Source organism: Cupressus sempervirens, chromosome 9 (genome assembly GCF_028749045.1).
Source record: "Cupressus sempervirens isolate cs-2001-9-10 chromosome 9, ASM2874904v1, whole genome shotgun sequence".
Classification (NCBI taxonomy): Eukaryota; Viridiplantae; Streptophyta; class Pinopsida; order Cupressales; family Cupressaceae; genus Cupressus; species Cupressus sempervirens.
Window position 1 is genome coordinate 820,216,386 of NC_143126.1, and position 19,605 is coordinate 820,235,990.

The window sequence follows — 19,605 nt, forward strand, 5'->3', positions numbered from 1 at the left end:
ATGCTACAATCAATGGTAGTGAACATGTCATCATTATTTTCCTATTCACTAAGTTTGGTCTCATCAAGATGTTGAGACTCGGTGCGGCTTTCATGTAGCTAATTGGTCATATCTACATGTCCCTACAAAGAGTCACTAACATCATGTAGGCAAGATGGACTAGTGGCTGCCCCACTAAGCACAAGATTATCTTCACCATGATCACCGGCTGCTGAAATCTCATGGTGAAGACTTCTGGATGTCTCACCTATGAAAAACTTCAGTTTCTCTTCCCGCATTTTTGGTAAGGGGGACTTTAAAAATGGAAACCATATACCTTGCTTCTTTGTCAACTGTAGCCGAATTTGAAAGTCTTGCATCCATCCAATTCTGGTTTTTCTAAGCTTTACCATACTTTCCATCAGGGCATTTGTTTGCTTCCTGAGATTACCCCTGCTATCAAACTGGTTTCCATATTTTTCTATATTTCACATTTTTCTCCACAAGTGAAATAATTGCAAGATTGCTGGTCACTGAAATAACAACAGGACTGAAATAATAATTTTTCTCTACTGCACAGGATGGGAGGAAACCACTCAGTGTACCAAATGTAGCTCACAGGTTGATAACACTGCCCAATGTGCAATGATCACACATATAAGTAAAGTCCAAATGCTGCTTCAATCAGATAATTGCTGCACACATAAACACTGTTAATTGCAATTTTATAAACCCTTGCAATAATGGTATCCAAACTTATTCTTCTTCTTGAACAAATTGCAACAAATGGAATGATTGAATGATTCACAACATCACTCAATCCTCAGTAGATGATACGCAATTCATTGGTATGCAAATCTAGCTCAAAGTGCAAACAAATTTGAGGAGAAAGCTAGAGTACCTCCAAATTCACGTTGAAACCCTTGGAACTCAATATTATCAAACAAAGATGCAATAATGGAATAGGTCGATTTGTTTCATGAAGGCATTTTATAATATTTACAAATTCCAAGTCTTCAACAACACACTAGACACCCAATAGCTTCTTAGATACACCTTTCACTTAAAAAGTCCTTTGCTTTATACTTAGGCACATATTTGAATAATACAATTTATTAACTCCCTTTGGCTCCAAAAACGACATTTTCAACCATGTTATGATAGTTTGACACACAAGATCTTTGTTCCCTGTGCCCAGGATCTAAAACTTTTCAACCTGGTTCCAACGAGCTATGACACTATAGTGGCCAATATACAATTCTAACAGAAATAGCAACCTCAACATATTTAATTAAATAATAATCATAAGTCACCCGTCTTGCAAAAATGATTGAAGAAGCATCATAATTGAAATTTGACAATACATGAGTGATCTTGGTGAAGAAAGATGGTGAATGAACTTGATGGGGTGACTTACTAAAAATAGATGCTCCCTCCAAGCTTTTTGGTGCACAAACTGGAAGCCAAAAATAAAAACTGATAGTAAGTCCTACCAAACAAAGTCATAGCCCTCGATGGGGTATTCTAATCACCGATATTAGCCGACAAGGATCCGATAAAAAGCTAAATCCATCCACTATCATATCATGCTAAAGGGGACATTATAGAGTGGTTGAGAACTAAAGCTAGAACTAAATTCATGTAGCCCATAAGTTTTTCATTCAAACTTTTAGGGATCAACACAAGAAAATACATGCATTTCAGTGCATGTAAACAGAAAAATAACATGTGATGTAGATAATGGTTTAATCCATTTGAATACATCTTGTTTCAATATTGGACATGATTTTCTTCTAGAAGTATATCAATGTGTGTTGGTGTATAAATGGAGTGATATGCAAAATGTGTGAAGATGTCATTGTTGATGATATAGCATCAGTCAAATTATATCTGATTTGATGGATATATGTTGATAGCTATAAATATATCATTCCAAGAATATCATATTGTGAAGATATCTCTTTATATGCTTGAGAGCATAGTGTGTTCTATAACAATACTTCCTAGCTAAGAGGGAGTGTTAATGTTGTAGATTCAGTCTAAATCAATCGATCGAGAGTTAATCTCCAATGGTTAGCGGTTAAACATTTAGACACACACGCACACGCGCGCGCACACACACACATAGTTGTTAATAATGTCTAATGGAAACTAACTTACCATAACCAATATTGATTAACATAGAGACATGTCTCTTCTACTCCTATATATATGCATTTGGATCTGCACTTGGAAAACACATACCAAAACATGGCAGTTGAAATACATTTGCAGCAATCCAGAAACTCAACAGTCATGAGCTATTTATACCATCTTAGTGTGATCATCATTTTTATTTGTGAGTTGCATTTGGATGAACCTCATTTTCGCATCTGATTGGTTCAGTGGTTGAGAGTTGAGAGAAATTCTTAACAACTATATGTGGACCTTTTTGATTGTTGAATGAATGAATGAATGTATTATAATGACATCCATGAGATCTATCAACCTATGGGACCACGTATCAAGGCATAGATCATTTTCATGTTCTTTTTGATATCTACCCTCTTGTCATGAATTTGTATGAGAAAACTCATGGTTTGTGCAGTCATCTTTCATCAAAAACTTGTAGACAACCCTCCTCCAAATTGTCTTCAAATTGTGCACATATATCATGTGATAGGCAGCACACTCGAAGACAAAGTGCCACTCTGCCACTTTGTTTCAACATACCCGTTACTGTAGAAAATGCACGCTCTTTCTTTCCAAACCTCTTTTGGAATTGTCGATCTCACACCGCAGATGATGGGATCCAGTTCTTAACTGCATCACCAACAGTCTAGCTTTACCTTTGATTGGCGCCCGTAAGTAGTCTTTATACTCATCACCCAGGTGGGATTGAATTGTTTCACATAGTGAGTTTTTTTTCTCCCCATTTGTTTTGTTTACATGTAAACCTTGAATTTTTCCAGCATTGGGACATTCTTGCATGCCAATGCTCCACATATTTAACCATTTCTTATTTTTCCTCATCTACATCTTTTTTTTTGCGGTCTAACCTCAACTCGACCACAAACTTGGGCCAATGTCTTTTATCCATATCTTCAACTTTGTTTAAATAGCTTAACAAACATATACCCATTAAAGCATCCATCGGGAACATACTTGTTTCAGCCAAGAGAATCACATACAAATTGTTGATTTGACTTGAAGACTATTATTGATGAGATGTTTTTTTATTCTTTAACTTTGCTTCCATTTCTGTTTAGAGAGGTTGCACTCGAAACCTCATAGCCATACAACTAGAGTGACCAGCAAGCCAGAAAGATTCTTCTTGGTTTTCCACTTCCATAGATCCATTTGCCTACACCCCTCTTTTGCAGAAAAAGATGATTTTATGCAATAAAAACCAGCAGATGAACCAACAAAACTACAAATATTTTCAGATTCAAATATGCAGAGTTATTGTATTATATTGATCAGCAATACAATAACATTGTTTACCGTACAGGGCAAGAAACTTAAAACATGTAGTATAACACAATTCAACATAGAACATATACTTTATTCATATATGCACTCAATGATTACAATCCGAATACAATGACTTCAATGATTACAATGATGATTCCAAAGTCCATCTCGAAGGTGTACATATACCTTTTCGAAGGGGTGACTCAAGCGTCACGCGCCCATTCAGATACTATTCTACCTATTAGCTACACTATACATTTTACGGACAACATTATCCCCCCAAAAGAAAAAGTCATCTCCAGACGACAATTGCAAAATATCCGAGAGCGATTAACAAAACAAAATACATTAACTGACTAACTACAACAAGATAAATTTGTTTTGTCACACCACTTTCACATTTGTCCCGTGCTTGCACCAAACTGGTCTCCAAACCACGTTGCATCTGTAGCCTCTGCTAACACAATACTGTCTCCTTAGTGGACCTTGATAGCCACCTGTGCCGCTTTTTCTGCTTCCAACTCCTGGGTACATTGAGCCCAGTGTTGTTGTACTGCCTTCAACTGGATGATCAGCTCCTCCCGAGCTCTCTATGCATCCACCAAGACAGCCTTACGTCCAAACACCTACTTCAAGTGCCACCTCTGACACACAGACACTCCATGCCTACAACAGCTCTAGGTGTCATCAACCGGCCACAATTCCCTCGACTGATAACTGCATCGACTGGGGGTCTAGGGGGCAGCGCCCCAGGTGTGCGATACAGGGTGGGGTTGAGGGGCAACGCCCCCGCCGCCAAGACCAAATTAGCACTCTAAACTCCACACAAAACTCCTTGGAACACACCATTTTTGTGATTTTCTTCCTATTCCACTCTTTCTGGCAACTGCTTGTGTTTTACTACCTGTTTATGTCTTTCCCTTCCCTTCGGCATCATACATTAATCATTCTGAACATTTTTGATTTGTCGATTTGTTATTTTTATTTTTTAGAACCTCCTGCTCTCTGAAGAGTACAACTCCTTCCTGTGATGGTAGGCTTGGCTTCCTCTCTGATTGGGCATACGGATTGTTTTTCTTTTGCACTGCTGGTCACTGTACGGTTTCTCAAACAATATCAACTCCTTACACTGTATGCCTTTTATATCTTCTCTTTCCTATTTCGACTTTCTAATGACCCGTACAGATCCTAAGTATTAATAGCCCCCACATACTGTACAAACACATACCGTACGGACACTTACCCTGTTTTGTGTACGTCCTCTTGTCTCTTCTCGTACGGTCTTCCTATTTCTTAAATCCGTACTGTCTCTCAAATTCGTACGACTTAGCTCCCTGTCTCTAAATTCTGTACGGTGTCCAACTTTTGAATTGGTACTTTGCTTCTAATCCTTTCTATTTTTGATGTACAGTCTTTATTTTCTCCTCCTGTGTTGATCATTGTACGCTTCAAGAATTAATAAACTCATTCAGCTTCAATACTTATTTAATTCTCTCCCCAGCCGGCCGTACACTTACTCTTTATTGGCCGTACGATACACTGTACGGTCTTTACTATCTGCAGTTCTTGGCCATACAGACTTTCTTCAGATGGTTGATTAGTTGTACAGTATTTGATTCCTCTTGCTTCATCTAGCCGTACGAAAGCTTTACTATCTCTGAAAATTGCTCATTAAGCCTGTATGGAGCTTTTATCTCATTGATTTTACTTGAGTCCGTACGGAGTTTGGATGTTTATTTTGGCAATACTCAATGGCCGTACAGTCTTCTTTATTGCCATGCCGCCGAAGGCTGTATGGTCTTTTTAACTTCTCATTAATTACAAATTATTTCCCTTTGAGGCTGTGTTTCCCCTCTTCACACTTTATTACTTTATTTAGGCTGTGCTCTTTCATGTTTTATTACTTCACATTTTAAAACTATAAATTATTTGGCATTTTTTAAAACTATGTTCAACTTCAATATTTTATTACTTATTATAAATATATACATTATTTACAGACGTTTCTTTTCTTTCCTCAGCTGTTTGTCGGCGGAGGACCATTTCTTTCATGGTATATTTTTAACTTCAATTCATTTATTGCATCTGGTATTTCTTTTCTGTCCATTGTCCATAGCTTAATTGCTCTGTTATAGCCAACTTCCTGTATCTTGTATGGTTTGACTCGTTTAACTTTGAACTTCTTAGGTTTGATTTCGTTTCGTCCATTATACTTCAATACTAATTGGTCCGGTTGAAAGTTGTTTAATTTTAAGTGCTTATCATGCCATGCCTTCCGCCAGTTTTGTGCAACTTCCGTGGCCCATGCTGCATAGTTCTTATTCATTCGGTATGGCCACTTTCGTACGGGTACTACACTTTTGATCAATGGTATCCGGTGAACACATAGCTCCGGTGGCACTCCTTTTAAGTCTTTATATGTCCAAGCAAAAACATTCTTGTACTCCATGAATATTTTGAATGCTGCCGCCTTCAACACTGGGTTCCAATCATCTCCTACCAGAATGTTTTTCTGATTTTCCTCATCACCCAAGTTCATTGTTTTCACCGTAGGCTCTTCCTACTTCATCAGTTTATCTTCACTGAATGTATGGGCTAGTGTTTCATCCCCCTGTGCTTCTCCCTCCTTTAGTTCACTATACTCCTTCAGAAACTCATTGCTTGGTTTTTATTCCTCAACACTCAACATGTTGTAGCTCAGAAAGACCTCATAATCTTCCATTTGCTAGTGTAGCAGTCCGTTCACCGAATCTAGGTCATCATCAGTTGACCCTCCTTCTAATCTCAACACCCCTTCCTCATTTGGTTCCATCCTCTTTTTACCTTCGTCATCATTCTCGCCTTCACCTTCTGAGTCCGACGACACTGCTTCTTCCCCTACCATTTGTGTATGCAAATCAATTATGAATCTCCTGCCTCCTCTCTCCATGGACAGGTTGTTCCGTTTCCAATCACTCTTTACCTTTGCCTGCACCAGCCACCCCCGTCCTAGGATGGCATCGTACCCTCTTCTCTTCAGTGGAATGACCACAAAATCCAGTAAGAATGGTTGTGTCCCAATTGTTATCGACTGTGCCATCAAAGTTCCCAACGGCTTTATCCCATGCTGATCTGCTCTATGTAATTGAAAAGTAGGTGGCCATAGTGTGGGTTGTCCAAGCTTTTTCCAAATATCTTCCGGCAGCATGTTCACCCCCAATCCTTCGTCTACAATTGTATCCGTCAACACGGTACCCAAAATGCCCATCTCCTCTACCGTTGGGTGTCTTCCTGTCGTAAGTGCCAGTAGCATCGGGTTTGTTGGTGCCGCTGTTGTTTCCTTACTATCCCTTGTTTCCTCCGTCACTCTCGGGGATAGCGTCATATTTATAATAGCTGTACGCAATTGTGGCATCGTGAGTTTAATCGGCACTTCTGTTTGCATTATCTGTTTCACCATGTTTTGTTCTGCCAAGTTTCTTTTCGAAGTTTCAGCAGTGTCCTTTACTTGTGACTTCTCTGCTTTCATTTGCTTTTCTATCTTTGTTCGGGCTTTTTGTAACCTCTCCTTCTCTTCTTCCGCATTCGAATATTTTTCTTTCTTTGCTTGTTCTCGTGTGATTGCCAGTATGTTCTCATCACACGTTTCAATGCTTAATAGATTTATGCCTTGCTTTGGACATTTTGAATCTTCATGGTCCCCTGGACCACACCATCTTCATAGTAGTTGTGGCGTCTCCTTCGTAGGACAATCCCTAGCGAAGTGACCCCAAAGATTGCATGCTCGACACTATATCATCGGCTGTCCGTTCGCATCATATTGTATTTGACTTTGGCCTCCGTTGTTATTGTTGTTGTTTCCACCCCTTTTGCATCTGTTATTATTGCAATATCCACCTGAAATTGCATCATTGCTTGTGTTATTGTTGTTGGAAGCTTCTTGCGTTAGTAACACCTGCTAGTGTCCTTTTGCTTTCATATTAAATGGACACTCTTTCAAGGAATGTCCCGCCACCTGGTAGATGTCACAAAACTGTTTCTTCGGGCACCACAGCTACAATTTGTGCACCAGGCAGAATGTGCTGCCATCCTCTTTACAATCTGTGCACCACAGTTCTCCCTTCACTGTGTCCGGATTCTTTTTCAAATTCTTGAATTCTTTCATCATCCGAAGCATATCTTTTTGTAATACTTGCACCTTCTTGTTTGACTCCTCATCACTATTGCTGCTTTTCGAGGATGAATTATCTGAATCGGAGGATTTATGCTTTTTCTTCTCACTTGTCTTTTGTTCACTTTCTAAATCCATTGCATGAGTATACACGTTAGTGTACGACGCCGGTGGTACTATCTTCATTTTCTTTTTCAGAGCCGGCTGTAGCCCCTCCACAAACCATGGTTTTTTGAAACCATCTGTCGGTTGACTTTCCATCTTTCCGACCAGTTCTTTTAGTTGTCTAGCATAGGCCCGGATTGTTTCATTCTTTCCTTGCTCAGTACTATATATCTTGACTGCTATTTCATTATCGTCTCGAAGCAATCTAAATTCTGCTATGAACTCTTTTTTAACATTCGCCCATGTAGTCAATTTCTAAGGGTTAGCGTCGAAAAACTAGTCAATTGCCACACCTCGCAGAGTTGTTGGGAACTGTTTGATCCCATCATCCTCATCTGTCACGCCATTTTCTGCCCATATGGTTTCACACGTTTTACAATGTTGGATAGGATCTATTGTACCATCACCATGAAACTTGGGTAATTTTTCTTTAGGACTTGCCATCGTTACTTTCCTTTGATTTTGAGGTACTTGTGTACTGGCACTGTTTTGAGTGCCCGCGCTGTTCTAAACTCCCGTGCTGTTCTGTACACCTGTGCTGCTTTGTATAACAGTCTTGTTTCCAACAACCGCATTGCCTGGTGAGAGGTCTTCTTTAAGTGATGTTGTTCTATTCTCCGCCTGTATCCGTTCGTCTGGTGTATCGGGAACGAAGAGTTCACTCCACGCTTGTGCTCCCTTGGCACTTCGAGCCGTGTGAGTTGCTTCTCTTCCGTTCGGACACTTTCCCCTCAGCGTATACAGGTTAAGAAACTCTTCCTTTGTTTCTTCCACCAAGTTTAATCATTGTCGAGTCTCCTCCAGCAATTCCTCAACACTCTTCAGCCTACTAGGTGAGTGTACTCCCTCCGTCTGTGCCTCTTCACCCCTTCGGTGCCCCTCAGCAATCTGCTGAAGTCTTTGCCTGCGCTCTGCCTGCTGTGCTAAAATTAAAATTTATTGTGTCGTACGTAGTTCATCCTTATCTTTCACCTTATTCCTATACTTGTTAAGCAAATTCAGCATTAATCTTCATATCATTCCTTCGTTCCAGGTACGTCTGGCAACGATGCCAAATGTTTACCATACAGGGTAAGAAACTTCACACATGTAGTATAACACAATTCAATGCAGAACATATACTTTATTCATATATGCACTCAATGATTACAATCTGAATACAATGACTACAATGATCACAATGATGATTCCAAAGTCCATCTCGGACGTGTACATATACCTTTCCGAAGGGGTGACTCAAGCATCACGCGCCTGTTCGGATACTATTCTACCCGTCGGCTACACTATACATTTTATCGACAACAAACATAACATCAAGTGCAATCATAAATATAGTAATACATTTAGATTGGAATTATAAGATATTGTATGCATAAGTGAGACACCTAGGGTGACATTTTCACAAACAATGAGGCTATGTCCACTGTCTTTTGGCTCAAGGGTTTTTGTCATTAGGCTGGGCGAAAGCTCAAGCTTTCCAAATAACTCTCTAAGAGAGAAAAATGAAGTCTGAATCATAAACCAAGCATGCTGAAAAATGAGATCCCTCTTCCCCTTTTAAGCACAACAGGATGTCTCTTGATATTCCCTTGCCTGTCTCTTCATTTTGTATGTTTAATGCGTAGGTTAATTGATTAGTGCACAGACAATGGAAACACGAATAGCAGAACTCCGTATATTATTCGCATATGCCGGAACATTACATTATGCTTGATAAGATGATTTACAATGATCCCAGATGGGGTATAAATACTTCCCGCCGAACTTTCCTGTAGGGGTTCGTCGGCTACATAACAATACTAATCTACCTGTTTGCTACAAAATATTTACCGATGACATGAACCTGTCGGCTACACAGTTTCTACCGACAACATGATCCCATCGGCTACACAGTTTCTACCGACGACATTGTATTCTTTTTTCCTTGTTAATCGTCTTTTTCCCACTTAAGGGAATAATATAGATTTATAAGATAAAGTGAATTATTAATTCCGCTTTTTAATTTCAAAGTTACTGTATTAAAACATGTTAATCTTTAAACATTAAAATAAATATCATGTCGAACTTAGAAAGCCATGTATAATAGCTTGCCGGAAAGCTTTGGACAAGACTCACGGAGTCCAATACTGTAAACTTGGAAAAGCTGACCCTTACTGACTTACTATAAAGATTAAGTATCAAGAACCCTTGCTATCTCGACTCTAATTTGCCTGAAAGTGAAGATGCATATTATGAAACTCATATTGACCCCTGGCAAGGCTTGGTTAGCCCAGGAGACCATGATGGGAAAGGCTAATGACACATCAAAGATTAATGGCTTGGAAAGAGGACATTATAATGTTTAAGAGAGATGCAATGATTGATGGTAGAGTGTTTCAGTCTAAACCCAGCCCTCCCTTTTGCTCTCTTTTCTTTCTTCTCTGGCCAACTGCTGATTTTGTGCTCTATCATGGCCCCAAATAATTTAGCAAGAAGTGATTCACCATGATCATGCGGTAGTTAGAGGGATTATTCAGATTACTACTCTTGGTAGAGGTATATCCATGCTAGTTGTCTATTCTATCAAAAAGCCCATTGATATCTTTTTCTTTATTACCTTCTAGTCTCTTTATTCCTTGTTTAATATCTTCCACTGTAAATAATTCAATAGAGGTGTTAATTCCAGGACTACTTTTGTCTTGTATTTGCTGATGTAGTAGTTTCACATAATCAAGCCATTGATTATCCATGATATTGTTTTCTATTTGCTTTTTCCTATGTTGAAGTTCTCTCCAAAATCCTTTAGGATTGTGTTTTCCCAAACAGATTACTTCTTCTTTTCTTGAAATGACATAGCTTTCCTTTTTAGATTTTATCAGCTTCTCATTATTATTTTGCCCTTCTTGTTTGATTTTTTCTCTTTGACTGTTCTCTTTGCTTCCTTGCACTCTTCATCATAGCATGGGTTATATGGGAAGGTGTTGCTAACTCCTTCCTTAGGCCATGATCTTTTGCACATTTCTAGAGTTTTGTGCATTCAAGGAACAAGCAGGCTGCTGCAGATATGGTCTTTATTTTCCAATATTTCCTTATTTGAAGAGTCATCTTTTTCTATTTGTAGATAATGATCCAAAGCTGGCACAAATAACTCCTGATTTTCTTGATTCACAGTGATTTTTCCGCGAGTGTGACTTTTCTTATTCAAGAGACCACCTCCTGTTTTTTGAGGATTTTAGTTGTGGACTCCAAGTTTCACAAAAAGAAGCATGAGATCAGATTTCAGTTCAAAAGGACAGGTCCAGCTATTAAAATCCAACAGTCTAGAGATAGAATCTTGGGACCACATAACATAGTCAACAGCACTTTGACCATTGTAGGTTTTATAGGAGATACCCCAAAACACGGCAAACTTTTCATACCATTACATTTAACCAAACCATACAATCTACAAACACCTGGAAGCTCAGCCCCAAAGTGAGACAACTTCCCTTGCCCATCTTGTGAGATCCATTCCTAGACATGATCCCTGTTTTCTTCTATCCAAAAAGGATTATCCTTCTCTTCCTCCTTGCTGTCCAACTGAGTGGTCTGATTATTTGCTGTCCTCGCATTAGTCAGCCCCAGAACTATCTCTTCGAAAGCACTGAAGTTAGATGTGTTTTTTTGATGCTGCATAAGGCTCTTCATTGTCAAGTCCCTTTTTTAATAGAACTTTGGGGCAAAGTAGCATGCAGTCAGCCAAATTGTAGCATCCTTATCTACTAATTTCAGCCATATGAATTGCTTGTTTGGATCTTCTTTCTCAACTTTTATAATACCTCCCTGCTCTTCCTTAAATTAAACTGCAATCCCTCCATGTCCATTATCTGTTTCTGATCAGTCATTCCATACTAATACTTTATTGTGGCCTTCAAATTCCAGAACTTTGCAACACTCATGTTCTTGTGTTTCTGTAAGAATAACGATGTTTTTCCCTTCTGCCATGGCCCCCAGTCACGGTCCTCTTCTCCATTGGAAACCTCTCCAATTCCAACTTACCATATGTTGAATGTAAACTAAAATTTAATGATTTTACAACAGTCTTTCTCCATTTGCATTGGTAATTTTGTCTTGAGCAGGAATTACTTACTGTGTATGGTGCATGCTTATATGCTGCTCAGCTCTAACAGATAATTATGATCACTTTGGGAAATTTATCTTTTTTTTCTATTGATTTTCCTACTGTGTTTTGGCAGCTGGGAGCAGTCGCTGTTGTAGATAATAACGAGGTAATAAAATTATAAATATCTTAAAAATTTCAAGCTAACATGAAATTTCATTGTCCATGATAAGTTCACTTGATGGTTACTCTATTTGACCATGTGTTCATTTTGTTTTTCCATCTCCAGAAATCATCAAGTTTACTCAAAGCAAGCTTCTGTTATTGTCTTGATACCCAGCAGTTTTTATGAAACATATAGTTTGGTCCAATTATCACCAGTCTGCAAGATATTTCCTTTAAGGTTTTGAATTCATGGAATTAAGGAATCACACTGTGTTTAAGGACTTGAGTCGATCTTTCTAAAAGTTTAATGAACTTTATCAGGGAAGATCTGCTTTGGATGGTAGTTACAGTTCTCTAGTTTGTCTGTTTGTTTTCTAAAATGTTTCCTTACATTGTTTTTATTTTTTATCCAGTGCGAATGTGGGCTTCGTTTTGTCGGTTGTACATGGGTGTTAGTCAACTGATTAATTTGTTTGAACATGGATTCAACTTTGGTAGGTCTATTTTATGTCGTATCTGCATTTCTGTGGATAGCATATGATATAATTCTAATTCTTATCGAAATCAACTGATTAACTTGTTTGAACATGATTTACTCTTTGGGAGGCCTATTTTATGTCTTATCTAGATTTCTGTGGCCAGCATATCATGTAGTTCTAACTGAATATGCATCTATATATATGTACAAGTACGTGATGCTCATATTTTTTTTATCTTCAATTGCATCTATATGTTTTTGACTTGCCTTGCTCTAAACTTTAAAATTCAAAATGTGGAAATTAATATGGAAGCTGGCCTAAGGACAAGTGCTATGCAAATGCAAGAGTGAGACTTGTCAGCTCTTGTTAAAAGATGATATCAATACCCTCATCAACTTTTTATGGTTTCCAATAAATGATTTCAGACGTCTTGTTTATTTTTGATTTTACTAACAGGTTGAAAGTGGTAAACTACAAGTGACTATCATGGAAAACAAAGTGCTGCATGAACAATTAAATCAAAGTAACACAGCAGTCAGAGAGTTACAAGAGCGTTGTGCAGTTCTTCAGAAGCACTTGATTAATTTTGAGCAAGGGGACAAAAAATTACAGAAGAAAAATGTTGTGAGAATCGATGCTCTTGATGGCAGTAATGGATTTGATGCTTATGAGAGGGACTTACTCATCAAAGATATTTATGATCTAAAGTTTCAAAATGAATATTTGAAATTGCATCTTGAACACTTCCATGCTGACATCACTCAATCTGGTAGCACAGAAGATGCCATTGTGCATTTAAAAGAAACTTCTCAAGGTAATCATTCATACGCTTTAAGTCAGTTGCACAGAGAGATGACAGACCTGAGTAAGCAACTTGAAGAGAGTAGATCATCACTAGCTGTAGCAGAGGATAACATCAAACATTTTCATCTGGCAATATCTCAGTCTGACCAAAGAGTTCAAGAACTTTCAACGCAGCTTGTTGAAGGCAAGTTCTCATGTTTACACTTACCTCTCTAAATTCTGCATCTTGTTTCTTCATGTATATTAGGATCCATGCACAGTAGGAGAGTTCTATGCTTACTTGATATTTTTATTGTGAAGGCAATATTTGAAACAGAGGACAAGATTTTTTAACCAGTTTTCATTTAGTAAATAATGTGTTCGAGTCTGTGGGCTCATGTCTGTAATTTTTCAGAAACACCCATATTGTGGTTAGAATTAATCTGGTGACTCTGTGGACAAGACACTAGTTGATGATGGGATTTTAAATGACACTAGTCTTATGCCTTACTATTTTATTAGATGTTCTGAATTTAGGTGTTATATAACTTTTCAACACATGGGAAAAAATGAAAGATAATAGATGAGGGTTCCTAGTGATAATTGAAGAGTTTCCATACATAGTTGTGATCCATGTTCTTTTAGGTTGTTGAAATAAATAGTTGGATAAGAACAAACACATTAGAAAATTGAAAATGTTTGTTGGAGTTATTTAATTTTAGTATCCTATTTGTTGGGGTCATAACTCCTAACCCTACTTGAAATTAGAAGTTATTGTATGCTTTGAAACTCAGAGGGTATGAACTAAGCAATGTGAGTCACACCATAGCAAAAGGAAGGTTTGATGTTCATGTCACCAAATTCAATTTCAAAGGGCCTTAGAAATGGAAAATATGAAAACTTGGAAAGTGCCAAAAAATTAGATGTTTAGAAAATTCAGAGTGCTTCAAAAAATTTCCACTTGAATGATGTAAGAAGTTTCCTGAACCATTTGCCCCTCCTTGAGAAGCAATGGGCCCTACTGCTTCCATTTTTTGCACTAGGTGAGGGAACTTTCGATGAGTTTGGTTGCTGGCAAATTGCTTGCTTCCATGCTGAAATTGGACCTTCCTATCTGATATAACAGAACTTGCCAATTCTTCATTTAGTTCAAATTTATCATCACCCACCATCATTGGATTTGTGTATGAACCATATTGTAAAATGCTGGTTTTTCTGTGTGAGCCTTAAAGCCTTTCTTTTAAAAGGTGTTACTATGCCTTTCTTTTCAAAGGTGTTTCTATATCTTGTTTCCCATCTAGAACTGATGAGGGAAATGGGGCTCATCATCATGTGGGTTGTACATTTCGCTAGTTCGTATTGGAGTAGGATCCAAAACCAAGATCTACAACCTGCAAACAACCACCATCACACATAGAGAGAAGCACGAGGCTTTTTCACCAATGCAGATAATAAGCATATTGAGATGCTAGAAATAATACAAAGCCTTGAATTATAAGGGTAAGGAGAGCTAGTAGATAACCAACAACTAAATATATGCACTAATAAATAAAATCTAATAATGCCCAAGTAGACTTAAGTATGGGTATATAGGATACATCCTCATTTACTTTAACACCTCCGCTAACTGCAACTTAGGGACAATATTATTATGGAATATAAAAGCAAGATGCAATAAGGTCCCATATACACAACCATTATAGGTACCCATATACAACGCAAGTGCAATGGACTCTCTCACAATGAAGAAATAGGAGAAATTTAAATCACATGTTAGAAATCAATTATCCAAAAGAGAGAAAAGAAAGAAACAAAATGGCTCAATGATATCCCCCAATGACTACAGACTTCACATACATAGAATAAAGGATCCCCCCAATAGAAATGGAAAGGAGAGACACAAATTCCCTCTCATATGTATACATAACCAACAATGAATTCAATTATTTTACCTTGTACACCATGAGTAATTTGATAAACTAAAAGGAGATCAGTGATCAAGGAAGGCATACAAAGAACATCGATCCTTCACCCATATCAATAGATCCTTTCCCACAAACTTTTCATAGATGTATTGCTAACCATCAAAATGTTAGGTGAACTACAAGGCTGGAAAGAAGAGAACATGTCCAAAGAAAGTGCCATATGATAAGATGCACTTTGATCTTGAAGATATCTCCAATTTTTAGAAATAGTGGAGGCTAAGAGTGATTTACCTTTCATCCCATTAACAAATCATGTGTGTTTTGATTGTGAAGACGAAGATGTTGTTGATTGAGAAGTTGAAAAAGTAGACATTGATGAGGGCAGCAAGATGTGGTTCTTTTGAAGGTGCGCAAGCTCATCAATCTTTTCAGGATGATATTTATGCTCATCTTGCCCTAATCTCTTGCAATAAGGGCCCGTTTGGCAATGGGAATACAAGTGGAATAGGCATATGTAAATTCTTAAAATTTTGAATTCTTTGTTTGGATGCACTAAATCGGAATCAGAATACGAAGTAAAATAGGAATACATATTTCAATTTTGGCCCAAAAATGAGGTTTTGCAATTCCACCCAAATAGGTGTTATTGGAATATGTATTCCTATTCCACTTTTATTTATTTTAGAAAACATAAATTTTGGGGTCCGCGAATTCCCCATCAAATATTGGCTGAACCAAACAGAGAACAAGAATACGTAGCCCCATTTTCTATTCTAGAATACATATTCCAGAATAGCTATTCCTATTCCCGCAGCCAAACGGGCCCTAAGCACTTTTCATGTTCTTCTTGTGTGATGATTTGTCTCTAGAAGAGGTCTTGGACTTAGGGGAATGACGTGAAGGAGATTCTTTAAATTGCTCATCGGACTTATAATCCTTATTATGTTTGAAACCATTAGATGTAAATCTCTTGCAAGAAGTGCTTGAGACCTCAAAGGTCTTAATGTACTCATTTGTACCAACTTTGGTTATTCCCTTGTGAGTTGAGGTGCAAAACCATCAAGAGAAGGCATATTGGGTGCACTACTTTGAGCATCCAGAATAGCATAAAATGTAGAAACAAATATTGAATAATTAAGATCTAGCTTAGAGAGTACAAAGACAATCAATTATTTATCCTCATTAGCAACCCCATATTCTATCAACTGCAATCTAAGAGAATTAGGCTTTGTGAAAAAAACCTAAATGTTGTCAACATGCCTTGGATCAATACTTATAAGTTCATTTTTCAATCAAAATCTCCTAATCTTCTACAACTTGAAAAAGAGACTCTTAAGATAATCCAAATTTCATTAGGATTTTTACAAGATACAATATAATACCTCAAATCAGGACAAACAAACAATGAGTTTAGCAAGATCTTCATCTCTTTGCTCAAACCATTTCCTCTTTTTTCTGTAGCACTTGTGGGTTCTAGATCTTGCTCAAAAGTTATTCATTGCATTGTAATTGCAACAATACAATCAATCCCTTGGCCCTTTCAAGGGCCTTGAGAGGTTGATCTCTCTCCCAATGGCAGGGTGTTTTTGTGTGTGGGAATGCCCAGAGAATGGATGGTATAAAGTGAATTTTGATGGGGCATAGAAAGGCAACCTGGTGTTGAGTTGTGCTGGTTTTATTATCAGGGATTCAACTTGCTAGTAGGAGTGGAAGGATTGAAGGATGGCACAGATTATGAAGCCAAATTTCAAGGAGCTTATTGGGTGGCTCAACAGACACTCAAATATGACATCAAGAAGATTCACTTGAAAGGGGACTCAATGTTGGTTGTAATGGCTATCATGAGTGGAGAGGCTAATGCTTGGTATTTAAAGAAATATGTGAAGCTAACACAATCAAATTTGGAGCTTTTTGAGAACTTTCGCATCACTCATATTCAAAGGAAAGGCAATATGGAAGTGGATGGGATTTCTAAATTGGAGGTTCGACTACTAGACTCAGAGAACAAAGAATATGATGATGATTTGAGAGATATAAGGGGGGAATGGCTTGATTGGGATTAGTTAGTAGATGTTGGGGAATATAAGGGATAATTTGGAGAATAGATTAACTAGGAACATGACTAAATCGGTGGAAATTTTTTAAATTAAATTTGAAACGACCTTTCAAGACCCATAATTTAAAATAATGGAGTGAAGTTTTATGACAGATGACTTTATTCCCCACATTAGATTATGACCCAGGAATTACTGAGGTGGCAGATGGTTGCAGGGTATCATTCGTCTTCGCACTTGTGAGCTGATTGATGACACTTATTACAAAGATTGGGGAAGATTTGCAGGCTCGAAGGGTCTAGAAGCCGATGACTTTAAAAAATAAGAGTTCTATTCATTTGGGGCCAATTGTTTCTGTTGGAGGGCTGCAGCTAGGGGATGTGATGGAGACCAATTTTACTTTGAAAACCCTTCATTCGTAGTGCCTCTTCTGCGGAAGGGTGTCAAGGCATTGACTTAAAGGGAATATTTAATATGGGGACCTAAAATATCTTTGAATTCTAGTGGCTTTGTTAGGCAATGAATTCATGGAGGAGGATTACAGATGTTGTGTCAATGTGAATGCTGCAACTAGGCATGTGTGAGGAGTCATTGTGGCCAATGCGGGTGATAGTGAAGCCTTAGTGGATGGGTGACCTGCTGTAGATGTTGGCTTATGTAGAACCAAGCTATGTATTTTGGGCGTTAAGAGATGGATGGAGATTGGTGGATGGTTCCAGAGGAAGTTTCCAGCCTTTCATCTCAAGGAGCACTTTAGCGAAGAAAGAAATTCATTGAAATATCCCAAATGGATATTCTACTAATTTTTCTCACAAACAGATTTTAGCACCGATAGAGAACTCATGCAGACCCAACTAGTAATATAAACCAACAAATAAATCGATAAATGCTTATTAAAATACCTCCAATGTTATTGCATTATACATCAGAAATACAATAACTATTGTTATCACCACAATCCAATCTTAAAAACAATATTACAATCAGATTGGAATACTAGACCAGAAATACAATGTAAGTACAAGTGAGACACTTGAAATGATGCCTCCACCATGATGGGTTTTTGTCCATCGTCTTCCGGCTTGTGGGTTTATGTCCTCCTAGTAGTTGAAGCTGAAGTTTCCAATTGAGTTCCCAAGAGAGATCAATAACCAGATAAAAACCAAGCAAATATCCAAGCATCCCTGCGAAAGAACGAGACTCTCTTTTAAAGCTCAACTGTGACTTTTCAGATTCCTATTTCGTCTTTTGTCTTATCTCCTTTGTAACCTTTTCCCCATCTTTTGTTAAAAGCGACTTTTTAAATAGTTTTAATTGAACCCCAAGTCACTTTTAAGTGTCTTACAACTTGGACGTGTAATTTTCTAATGTCCCCAAAAAGGGACATTGCATTCATATCAATGAGACCAGGGTTAGGTGGGAAGAAATGAAAGAATTTGTCTAGGAGAAGGAGATAGAGGAGCAAATCAGAGCCTGTAGTAGAGCAATAGGGAAGAAGACTGTGAGGAAGAACTGCATGAGGGAGTCAATCCAGCATACAGAAAGCGCAAGGTTGGTGGTTTCCTCCTCCTTGAGGGTAGCATGTGTTTACTGTACTGGGGTAAAGAAATTAATGCATACAGACGATAGACAGGAATAGTAGTACTCCTTTTATTATTCGCACATGCCAAAGACATTACATTATGCTTATGATGATTTACAATGACCCAATAGGGTGTATAAATACTTTCCGAAGAATCTTCTCGAAGGGGTCCGTCGGCTATATGACAATTGCCGAAGGGCCTGTCGGCTACATAAAAAGAACCTTCCCGAAGGGACCCGTTGGCTACATAACAAGAAGCTTCCTGAAGGGACCCATTGGCTACATAATATCTACCAACGACATACATCTTTTCGGCTACACAATATTTACCTACGACATCATCCCCCCCAAAAGAAAAAGTTGTCTCCAGACGACAATTACAAAATATCTGAGACAAATTGACAAACAAAATACATTAACTGACTAACTACAACAAGATAAATATGCTTCTGTCACATCACTTTCACATTCGTCCCATGCCTGTACCAAATTGGTCTCTAGACCACGTTGCATTTGTAGCCTCTGCTAACACAAGACTGTCTTCGCAAGTTGACCTTGATAGCCACCCGTGCTCATGTTTCTGCTTCCAACTCTTGGGTACCCTGAGCCAAGTGTCGCTGAACTGCCTTCAATTGGATGATCAACTCCTCTTGAGCTCTCTACGTATCCACCAAGACAGCTTCACGTCCAACACCTACTCCAAGTGCCTCTGGTACATAGACACTCCAAGCCTGCAGCAGCTCTAGGTCTCATCAACTGGTCACACTTCCTATGACTAATAACTGCAACGAC

At 38.2% G+C, this 19,605-nt stretch overlaps 1 protein-coding gene across 2 annotated transcripts in view; it reads left to right on the forward strand.

Annotated features, from left to right (window-relative positions):
- ATGRIP (Golgi-localized GRIP domain-containing protein) overlaps positions 1–19,605 on the forward strand; it is a 236,648-nt gene that overhangs the window by 99,749 nt on the left and 117,294 nt on the right. Inside the window, exons 6-7 of one of the 2 annotated variants that reach the window (XM_089802216.1) lie at positions 11,962–11,994; positions 12,926–13,457. In XM_089802216.1, coding sequence (XP_089658342.1) covers positions 11,962–11,994; positions 12,926–13,457 — 565 coding nt within the window. The remainder of the gene's footprint in view (positions 1–11,961; positions 11,995–12,925; positions 13,458–19,605) is intronic. The other variant, XM_089802217.1, reaches the window with a different exon arrangement.